The 11,851-nt window shown below is 39.5% G+C and overlaps 1 protein-coding gene across 13 annotated transcripts in view; it reads right to left on the minus strand.

Moving 5' to 3' along the window:
• The window catches only part of MTUS1 (microtubule associated scaffold protein 1), a 124,902-nt gene that overhangs the window by 22,507 nt on the left and 90,544 nt on the right, over positions 1–11,851 (minus strand). For all 13 annotated transcript variants that reach the window (XM_054823458.1, XM_054823466.1, XM_054823462.1 and 10 more), the window contains one exon: positions 8,433–8,650. In XM_054823458.1, coding sequence (XP_054679433.1) covers positions 8,433–8,650 — 218 coding nt within the window. The remainder of the gene's footprint in view (positions 1–8,432; positions 8,651–11,851) is intronic.

Raw genomic sequence — 11,851 nt, forward strand, 5'->3', positions numbered from 1 at the left:
CCTGTGGCATTTCAAACTTCTTAGCAAGCTTCTGTCATTTAATAAAACCCTCTCACTCAGTTTTTCATCCTCATATTAATGTTTCCAAATCTTCCTCAAAATTGTACTGGTGTGAAGCCTTATATCTTCTATCCGTTAACAGGTTCAGAAGCAGCATTAGGCATTGCCGGAACCAAAACCTGCAAAGCACCAGTACATTGCAAAGGCGGAGACACAGCCCACTTCTAGGTCCTCTGATACCTCAGGGAATCAGGTTGTGTTGTGGAACTTTTCCCATAGCGACCATACTGGAACATTCCCCTCTTAATGCTGGGATGGGACATGGTCTCTGCTCAGAGAAGGCGAAGAAAGCCCAGTCGATGCTGGTACCAAGGACTCTGCAGCACGTGGACGAGCAGCTCCCAGTCTCATGCAAAGGGCAGCAACTCTGCCTGCCGCAGGCAGAACTGGCAGGTGGAAACGGCTCTGAACTGGAAGGCTGTAGATCAGGCTTCTAGTTTTATCAGCAATACAGATTGTAAACAAGTCATTTCAACAGTTAAGACTTGTGCAAGAACATTGTCAAACACAAAAACATTATAATGCTTTTTTAAAAAGCATTTTATTAGACCAGACTAAATAAAATTCGTTCGAGTACATAAAACGGAAAGGAAGCACTTCAATGTGTTTTACTGTTATACATAGAGTCAAATTAATTTTATTCTAGGAAAGGAAAGCCTGATTTTTGAAAGCCATTTGTTCAAACCACGAGCACTTACTTCTAAAAATCAGAGTGAAATACTGAACATCTTAAAAAATAAATTATGATTATTTGCAAGCAGTTGAGTGCTTAGACCTTACAGGAGATGGACTTAGTACGTATGGAAGAACAGATTATCATTTAACTATTTAATACTGGTGCAGTCTCAGTTGTCAATAGTTCTTAATACAAGATGCATCTCTCATCTGAGCAGATATTCCTCTTACGGACAAAGCATTAGAAATTGGAGTCTACTCTATCCTTGTGCCGCATCAGTCATGAAAAAATGAGCATCATCATTGGCCATAATGTAGAAATTGAGTCACATCTTTGCATAAACTCCAGTCACTCATGTGTCATCAGCTATAGCCTGGAGGTAATTATGAAGGGGTAACAAAAGGGCCATTCATATCCGCTTTGCAGTATGACATTTGCTTTGACTATTTTGGTCCTTACACCACAGTATTTCTACACGTCGCTGTTCCTTCCTTACTAGCAAAACCCAATCCTCTAAATAAATCTTCTAATTAGAAGTCAGCAATTTTATAAATGAATTTTTTTAAAACTCGCCTGCCCCCCAACCCCACTTAAAAATCCCTTGAAAAGTCATTTCTTTCGCATCACTTTAGAGGCAGAAACAAGCTAAAGAAATGAGCCAAGGAAGTGGCACAACAAACAGGATTTACATCCTCTGCTCCATGTATATTTTCAAAAAGAGCAGCAAACTATTACTGCAATAAAGTGAAAATATCATTAACCATCTCAAATCAATAAATATACAGAGAAATTACTATTTCCAAATTATTCTTGCCCTTGTTAGTGGTATACATTGCCTTCCTACCAAATGCAATAAGCAATCAGTTTTCACCTTGACTTATTACTTCAAACAGAGTTCAATTCAGCCTCAGAATACACCACTTATGCGATTAGCTAACAGATACTCACTGTAATTTCTGATATTTTACTTCCCTCATTTGCTAGGTACATTTATGGAGAATCAGATGTTTATTCCCTGATGTTTAGTGTGTGAAACAGTCCAGCAGAGAACAAGCCAAACAGGATTCCTATGAGTCACTTAATGTTTAACACGGATTGTACATGTGCGGGCTCTTTATGCTTTTACAAGCTTTACAAGGGATCTTATGCTCATATAGGATCTTTGTTTTCCCATTTAGAAGTCATGTTCACCTTCATGCAATAGCTTTACAACTTTAGGTCCAGATGTAGTAATATGGGCTATTTAACTTCTCTGTCCTCTACTTTACAGGGTTTCTGAACTCCAGTATTAGTTTTCACTTGTCACAGAGAATGACTCCTTCCTTCCCTCTAAAAAAGCTGAACTCATAAACCAGTTTCTTACCTAAGAAATTACTTATTTCTCAGTATTTTCTGAAGTTTTTTGTCTCAGTACACCTCATCTGAGTATGACAGAAAGTCTTCATCAGATACCATGAGGCTTTGACAAGTTATACTGTAACACATTCTCATGTCTATAAAATTATAATTATCTTTATAAAGTTCTCTGAAATGTTAGAATATGAGATCCTATGCTTGAGCACAATATTACAGTATTTACATCGTTCCATTTTTAAGGCTGTTTAGAATTTAATCTGAAAAGGCAGCAGAAAACAGAAGAGGGAAACAAGAAGCAAACATTTTCTTTCTTCCACTAACTGCTCCCACTAATTTTGATTTTGTAATAGATACATCTAGTTTGCAATCGTCATTAATTCTGCATCTTATTGGGGAAAAAAAAAATAGGAGAAATAACAAGGCAGTCATTCATGAGAATCAACTTCATGGTAAGCAACACTGGCTGCCTGAAACACCACGTTTCAGTCCAAGGTGTCTTTTCTCAAGGCACCTTTTACTAGGAGTAGCTACAGGACAGGACTCCTGATTCTCTCCAGCTGTAACCCATTCTGAACACCCAGGTGTACACAATACATTGCTTAAATGAGGCATCTTTTTAAAAGTTATTTCCACCAGAGCCTAGTTTCACAGTAATTAATGGATTAAAATCTTTTTCTGGATGTTAGAGCTCACAAATCTTCAACCTGTTGCCAAAAATATTCTTGTTTCTCAGCAGCCACATGTTACAGGGAGCTTGAGAATCGTTTGAAACTTCCTTGCTTTCCAACAGCTACCTGTCAGATGCAAGTTGCTAGAGCCTAGGCTTGCTTCACAGACAGAAGCTGCTGTGTTATTACTCAAATACTCTTCTTTACTCAACAGAACATATTTTAATTCCTCAAGTTCAAGATAGTATCTTTTGACTTAAGTGATTTTTTTTTTAAATCTAAAGAAACACAAAAATTATCTAAATTAAATATCCTTTGGGCATAACTTTTTACAAGACAGAATATTTTGGGAAGCCAAACTTAAGAAGTAGAAGTACACTTTGGATGAAAATCCTAACGAGAATCAGCCAAGTTTGATGTTAGGTTCTAGAAAATCAAAACTATAAGTTTAACTCAAAGATAGCTGCTCTAAACAATAGGCCTACCAATATATTTTGGTTTTATAGGCCTAAAGTAGAGTTCCAAATCTCTTCCTTTTACTATAAATGGTGTTGGGTTTAGTGATGCATGTGTACCTCTGCTCCTTAGCTAAATATGCATTTCTCATTTGATAAATTTAAACATTTTCTGCTGAACTTCCACAAAAGCCAGGACATTTTTTTCTGCTACATGGGTTCATGTATTCCAAGATGGAAAAAAAAAAATCTCTTGAAAGTCCTAAGAAGTTCCCAAGAAAACTAGTATCTCAACTCTTAGAGTCACCCACATGTCAGGAAATGCCAGTTATAGTAGCTCATATACTAATGGTTAATTTCTATGACCACCTAGAGATACTGAAGCCTGTTTCAGCCACAAAATTTCTAGCACATCACTTATGTTGCTTCCTGTGTCACATCCACAATTAGTGGTATCCACATATTATTGTCAAGGCTCTATAGCCTCTCAAATGCTATTTGTAGGCATTTGGAGCCTACAAGAAAGCTGGAGAGAGGCTGGTTACCAGGGCATGTAGTGATTGGACAAGGGGTGATGGCCTTAAGCTGAAAGAGAGTAGATTTCGATTAGATATGAGGAAGAAATTCTTCACTGTGAGGATGGTGAGGCACTGGAACAGGTTGCCCAAAGAAGCTGTGGATGCCCCATCCCTGGAAGTGTTCAAGGCCAGGTTGGATGGGGCTTTGGGCAACCTGCTCTAGTGGAGGGTGTCCCTGTCCATGGCAGGGGAGTTGGAACTAGATGGTCTTTGAGGTCCCTTCCAACCCAAACCTGTCTATGATTTCCGTCCAGGAAGGAACTTCTTGAAGGTGTCACTACAGTCATCCGCAAGTAAAGTCTGAACTATAAATACCTGCCTTCCTGTAGCCACACCAAGTGAAATTTAGTTTCTGCTCATCTCTGTAGCATGCTGTGGCACAGACACAAATTTGAAGCTCATTTCCACAGCAGAATCTGCTGAGGTCTTGAAACACTTAGATTCATTTATTAAACTAGCAGAACAGAAATGGGTGTTTATAACAATTAAACATTTTACCATCTAAAGATTTCTTTAAACAGCCTTGAGTAGTTCTGAATGCAGCAATTTATGCACTAAAATGAGAAGATGAAAAGGTACTATTTGTCAGTTCACACTTTGTCAAGTCACTCTAGCAATACCTTTCCACTCAAAAGCTGTATCCTTAAACAGTCAAAGCCAGATTTAAAACCAAGTAGTACTGTGCTGCTAAAACAAACACCACCACCCCCAAACACATAGGAGTTTTTGTACAGCAGTGAGACATTCAGACTCGCCATGTGCGCCATTCACACAGCCTCGCGGGGGGCAGCCCTGAGGCAGGGGAAGGGGCCCAGAAGTCAAGGCCACAGCTTCAGTCTCATCAGCTGGCGATGCACTTCTGCAGGACATCACAAAAACAGTCTGAGTTTGGGATTTTCCTTCCCAAGGAGCACCTGGCTCCTACACCCACAGCTGCAGACCTCTCGGGCACATTCCCCTCCCAGTGCTGGTGGTTCTTCATTCCCACTCCTTCCTGCAGTGAACCACTGCACGGGGGCATACCTGTAGCACTTTGGGTATGGGCAGACCTATAAAACTCGTCCCATAATAATTTTTAATTTTTTTTTTTATATTCCTGACTGGATGCTTGAACTGGCTCCTCAAGGCCAGGCGAGCATGAGCCCGTGCAGACATGAGGGCAAGGGTAGAGAGGGCAGGGCCCCAGGAGCGGCAGCCATGGTCTGACACCACAGACATGTTAAACCATGCATTTAAAGCTTCTGTGAATGCATTGTTACTGAAGGGATAAGAAAAATTCAAAATTAATTGTGAATACCAGGGGAAGTTAAAAGGCCAATTAAAATGCAGTGGTGCAAATGCCAGAGCTCGATGAAGTTAAAGGTTAACAGAAGATGGTTTTCCTTGGCACTTCGTACACTTATTGTAAACGGTCGATTTCACCATTTCCTCTGTACTGCCACTTTTCCTTTCTCATCTGAGCTTAAAAAAAACAGGAAAGTAGTTATGAAGTCATAGAAATTACCAGGGGATTGGGGGAGCGCAGTAGCCTAGAAAGGCTAAGCTTGCTTTTGTGATTAGCCCATAGTTTGGCACATGCTTCTAACACCGCTAGCGCACATACAGCCATCTAACAACGGAAAAAACTCAGTGCAGCATGGCCTTCTCACCAGCCACACCGTTCACTGCCATCAAGTATTCTGGATGCCAAGAGGGTAAAGGTAGTTAAGCATAGAAACCCCGTGGACAAACCCTGACAGCTCGAGTATGAAGGTATTATCAGAGCCAGCCATTAATATTGACAGCTCCAAGATAACGCTTGCAACAAACAGGTTTGAGCTCAGGCAGAGTTTTACCAGATTCCTGCTCCGCCAGAAACAGCACAGCAGCATTGCTCAATCTCATTTAACCCTTCGACAGCAGCCTCTCAACTTCACTGCAGATGGGCTGGCTGCATTTTTGACAGAAGTCATTGCCAGCAAGCCCTGATTTTATTCACAGCTATATCCCGTGCCAAATGAGCTCAAAAGGAGCAACTTTAAACTTTTGTGCAGAAATACATTGGGACCTCTTGGGGATAAAAAGAAAAAAGGAAAGTAAACCCAAACAAACCCAACAGCTGAATCACCTCCCAGTGAGCTCAGCTTTGCAGGGAAGCAGGAGAGGCTGGGGCTGGGCTGCACAGCCTCAGAGCGACCTAACAGCTCACTCCAGCTCTTTTCTCCCTCTGTTTGGCCAGGCAGCCTGTCCTCGACCCCATCTCACCCTCGCACTGGCTCTGACCACACATTAGGATGGTCCACGTCGCTAACCTGGCAAAGAAATGCTCTCTCTTTGGCTGGGTTAGCTTTCTGGTAGTTGCAAGGGGAATCGGTCTTCTGCAGGGACAGACCGGCACCAGAGGAGTCCAGAGCAGGACCTTCCTCTGGTTACAGCAGGCTGTTTCATCAGCCTACGCTGCATCATGTCACTTCACACTTGCTCTACTGGGAGGAATGGAAGCACAGCTTTGTTCTTCATATAATCAGCTAAGTGTGATTATTTTATTTTTTTTTAAACCAGAAAAGCTGAGGCTACTTTCAGTTGACTCTGCAGTAGTTAAGCTATGAGCTCCTGCCTCATGAGCTAACTCCAAGTTTCTCCCTGAGTTTACTCAAAGAGTTTGAAAACTACATCAAAAGGGTCTCCAAGAGATACTTCAGAAAAATAAATGTATGGCCAGTTGAGATTTAGTTATACCAGACTCCACACCTCAACAGAAAGGAAAAAAACCCAAACAAACCAACAAATAAACCCAAAACAAACCACGAAACCAAACCAACTCTTCATAGTGTTCCCTAAACCGCAGAAATCCTACAGGATTTTTCCCCCAGCTAACTACCAGATTCTGAGTATTCCTTACACCACCATGGCAAGAAGAGTCCTCACCCCTTTGGTAAGTACACAAGAATAAGACAGCGACTGCTCACCAAGCATCATCTTATCCTGGGAAAGAGGAGAACAACCTCAATACCAATAACTGGTATGAAAGTACATCGGTATGTCATATTTAGCTCAGTTTCATGTGATTAGACTTAACTTTCCAAGTTTACTCATTTTATACAATTTGATAGAAATAAAATTTCTTCTTTCGATCTGCAAAAAAAAATAATGAAGAGAAAGGAGCAAAATTACTAGTTTCCTCCAAGCAGTTCTCTCTTCCATCCATCTTCAACAGCACTTTTTTTTTAAAATAACCATTCCCATTATTCTATAGAAAAAACAAAAACAAAAAACCAAACCCACAAAACAAAAACACCCCAAAAAACACAATGCCAAAACCCCATGTTTAGACTAAGTGACCTGTAAAACAGCCTAGAAGAAGCAAATATGTATGCAGGCTGCTTATCGTTAAGTATTACATTGATAAAGTATTCCTGAATTTTTAAAAGTTGCAATACAAAATATTTGAGAGAAGAATCTAGGCCAAGTTATTATACAAGTTCCAAAAAATCAAGGTGTTTATTATACAGTAATTAGAAGACTGCACAGAAGTTTAGCAGTGAGAATTTCACATATAAATTTCACAATTTCATATTAAATGACAGGCATCCAAAAATCCTGTATCAAATTGCTTTGAAGATCTTAAACTAGTTCCTTAGCAGAGAAAGGTGTTCCAATCAAGAGTTTAAAAACCCCAACCAAACCAAACCCACACAACTGGCTAACAGCCACTGCTCTTACTGAGTTGAACCAGACTTGGACTTAAATGCAGTATTTTTAGATGGAATGAGAGAGTAGATGTTATCCCACAAGAAAAGAATGTCACATTTCTAGTAGCATACTAAGACAACTCAGCACTTTTTTGTATACCAGACTATAAAAATCACCATATATTGGAACAGCTGAAATAATATTGATACCAATCTTGGAACATGAGTTATAAATGCAAGAGAAACTGGTATTAAAGCCTGCATCAACTGTTGCAGCATAAATCCATAATTGTTACAGTTTCCTTCAGATTTTTCTTCTCTCAAGTTTTCAAAGCAGAATCAAAGTTTATAGTGTAATATGAAGCTGATTAGGTCATTATGTACGTCAAACAGACTAGAACAAATAAACATTAAACCACACCAGAGTATTTCCACTCTAAATTCCAAGTGCATTTCTAATTTTTTTTTTAAATGTAATGTTGATAATTTTACGACACCATCAATAATGCAGGATACAATAAATACAACCATTGCAATCCCACACTTTATTCTGAATAGCTCAAAAAACATACCTACCCCTTATATATTCTTCTATCCGACATCGGATAACAAAGCAAGGTCATGCAGATTATCTGTTGAAACTAGCCTTTCCTACAAAGGCAGAACTTGAAGTATATACTTGGAAAGGTACTCAACCCTGAAGGACTCTCTGACTAGACACATTTAAAAACTTCTCTTCTGAAAAGAATGTGAAGCTGCAAAGAGGCCATAAAACTCAGCGTCAGGGTTTTATTTTTTTTCTATCCAACTGATTCCAGGAGCAGGTTTACTGCTACCTCCACAGGAAAACAGAAATCATTGGAATGGAAACACGGATGTTCTGTACTGGTATATTAATATTTTCACAAGCCCTTTTTGCGAAGAGTTCAAAAAATTAAAGCCAAAATCTATTAGCTGCAAGTTTTTACCTCAGACTGCAGGTGCTGGATCACAACTGTTAATGCTTCAAACTTCTGATTACTGCCTGTCAGGAATTTTTTCAGCTGCAGGATGATTCCACTTTGGGTCTCACATTTTGTTTTGTACTGTGTCAACTCAGCTGTTTTTGTGCCAGGTGAACGCACATCTGTGGAGGCTTGAGTCTGTATGCACGAGCTCCTGGGACTCCGCTGCTTGCCCTTGTCAACTAAAACAACAACAACAATTAATTAATATGCACTTTATGTTGAATTCTCACCAACACTTAAGACAGGTGCAAAAGAAAGTAGTTATAAATTCTTATAAACACTTTCTGAAATACTAACTAGGAGAACGGGTTATTTCAGTAGCACTGCAAAGACAACACTACCGTCTGCCAGGTTAATTTCTAGCACCATAACCCTGTATACAATATTTTGCACTTGGTCCTTACCTTCATGAATTCTGTGGCTTATTTTTCAGCATACTCTTCAGACTCTGCTTTGAATAAATATTTTCATAAAATGCAAGATCTCTGTCATCCTACCTATCCAGTAACTTATTTCTAACATAAGAGTTGACCACTTTTGTTTGCAACATGGATTTTTTTATTTCCTGCACTCTAAAGTATTGCTGAATATAAACCCATTTTCCCCTACATTTACGTGGCCTTTTTCTTCCTTTCAAAATCTTCACTGCAAAAACTGCCCTCTCTGCCACTCAGGTTTGAGCTTTATTAACTAGAGGTCTTGCAGCATTTCTTAGTATGGCAGCAATTTCAGTCACAAGGATGAGACTTTAAAAGATGCTCTAAAATGTAATATATTTTGAGTTCCCCACACACACTATTCACAGTCCAAGAATTACATCAATGATTTAATATTTCTAGCTGTGTTGCAACCTCAATCCCTTCACAGTACACAATCATCTCATGTCAGAGGAAACCACATTACATAATCCAGCGCTTGACTCGTAAACACGGCAGAGGTTACAAGTTTCTCTGCTGCCTTCTGAGTGGAAAGGGAGCCCAGTACTGCTGTGCAGATAGGGCCAGTCTTCCCCGTTTGATCACACTGGGGAACGAGCAAACACTTCTGCAATAAAAGACTGATGCAATACATAAATATCCCTTGGTAATTTAATGAGGACATCTAAGCAGATTACTGCGTAGAGTTTCAACTTAACAAGATTTCTTCAAGATAAAGTGAAAAAACCTGAGAGGTGAGATTTGGAGAAAAGAAAGATAGGAACGTGCAGAAAACTAGGAGACAAACTAATCAACCAGAAGCAGTCGTTCATGAATGCCTTCTGAAGCCCAAGCACCTGGTTTGAAGGTTGTCAAGTGACTCTGAAATAGTTCTAGCAGTGTAAGGTTCAATCACACAACTGAGGACAGTATTAATAACAAAAGCTTTGATTCTCGGTTATTGTTAGTTGGACCGACACATCAGCTATGGCATTAATACATCAGTCTTGCACAGTCTTCACTTGTTTTCAAATGCTTTGAAAGCAAGTTTCCTGTTCAAAATACTGACGTCCTCTGTGCCTCTCTCACTGAACCAGGTATAGAGTGCCTCCTGAGCCTATTAATTTTCCAAATAAATGCTCTCTAGGCAAGATTTTCTGTCATCCCCATAGTTAAAAAATTCTCAGCATATTGCTTTATAATGTTCAGATGCTCTTGTATTCTTGGAGATTTCACTATGCTTCTGCTCAGAGATGCTGACTATTAAAGGGTGTATTTTCAATTAGAAACATGCTGTTTTGCAGTTTAGTAGTAGTGCTGTTAGAAGGCATAGCAACATAACCCAGATCAGAATACAAATCTGTAGGAGAATGAAAGGTCAAGCTTGGCTGCCAGTTCTAGTTAGCTTATTTTTACCACCATTCTTTTCTCACAGTGCAGACATAACCATGTCCTTTGAGTAGACCTCTTTAAATGAATGACAGTTCACATTTGAGAGCAACCATGTCAGACTTCCAGCAACCTTATGGAGAAATGGAAAATAGCATGTTTTGAAAAATACTGGTTATCTTCTGAAGCTTCTTCCAAAAAAAAAAAAAATTAAAATCACAAAAGACAATAATCAAGGAAATAATCAAGGAGAGAGGAAAAAAAAAAAGCAGGGACTAGAGAATAAACATGTACAGTCAGTCCTTCCCTGCCCTACTGGCTCACATACTTCTACCCTCTCACATATTCCACCTCCCTTCCCGAATGCTCCACTTACAATAAATAACAAACTAGAGCACTCTTCTTGATTTAAGGGTACTGGGTAAATTCAATAACACAGATGCTAGTGTCATCATTTAATTAACTATATGAAATTGCTTTTACATCCATTTGTAGGACCCTGACAGAGCTGCATTAAACCTGAACAAATGTTTGCAGACAATTTTTATTCTGGGAAAAAAGTTACATCACAACTGTTACCTAATGACATTATTTCATTTAAATACAGTGATACAACAGCTAACTACAAATTTCACAAGACTCCAGATACCCACTGTTTCCAGCGTTCAGCCAGCCTTTATCAGTTTGCCAGTTTCACACCATTGCTTTATATCGTGGTGCCGAGACTACCACGTCTTTTCCTAGAAGCTCGTTCAAATATCCAACCAAGCCAATCCTGGATACTATACTAAAAAAAGCTGAACAAAAACCATGCACTAGAGAAATTCAGTGACATTCCTGTTGGCAATTTTATCATAGACATGTGCTATACATGGCCACTTCAAATGTTGAAAAGTATTTCTCTGCTAGCATGAACTCTCTGTAGCTGCTCCTACAGATTAACACTGGCTTATTTATGGCCTCCGTACCTCTGGGCAATGACAGATTGTTTCCAGATTTGTATAGAAGGCATGCTGTGATTTCAAAACAAAAGCCATGCTTTCATTAAAACAAAAGCATCATGAGTCTAATTACTGATACAACCCATCAGTGACGGACTCTAAAGACAGTCTTGGTTACCAGCCCAAGTCCTCCTCACTTAGGCCTTTTTACTTGCCACCTTTATACAGTCAGACTTTTAAGGCAGAACAATTTCCATCCTTAAGTTAGGTTCGGGACTCCTCTCCAACAGGCTCGAAAACACTGTACCCAACCTAGTTGAAATGCTCAATTTCTGAAGACTCAAAGTCAGATTCTCAAGTACCACAGGTAACTGGACAGAATCACCATCTAAGGTCCTATCCTTCTTAAAACCAGTAAAAAAAATAAATTTAGTAGTGATTTTGCAAAGATTGACCCTTGTGATCACAGAATCATTCACAGAATATTTGATATCTTGCTGGCAAAATGCATCCTCCATAACCTTGGAAAAGGTCCAGAAATCCTCCCACTCCCTCTGCGGTTGCTACGCGGATGGCAGCTGCGGACTCTGGTCCTTTGGGGACTATATTAGACCCATCCCAAGCTTTTCCATAA

The sequence above is a fragment of the Grus americana genome, chromosome 4 (assembly GCF_028858705.1).
Source record: "Grus americana isolate bGruAme1 chromosome 4, bGruAme1.mat, whole genome shotgun sequence".
Classification (NCBI taxonomy): domain Eukaryota; kingdom Metazoa; phylum Chordata; class Aves; order Gruiformes; family Gruidae; genus Grus; species Grus americana.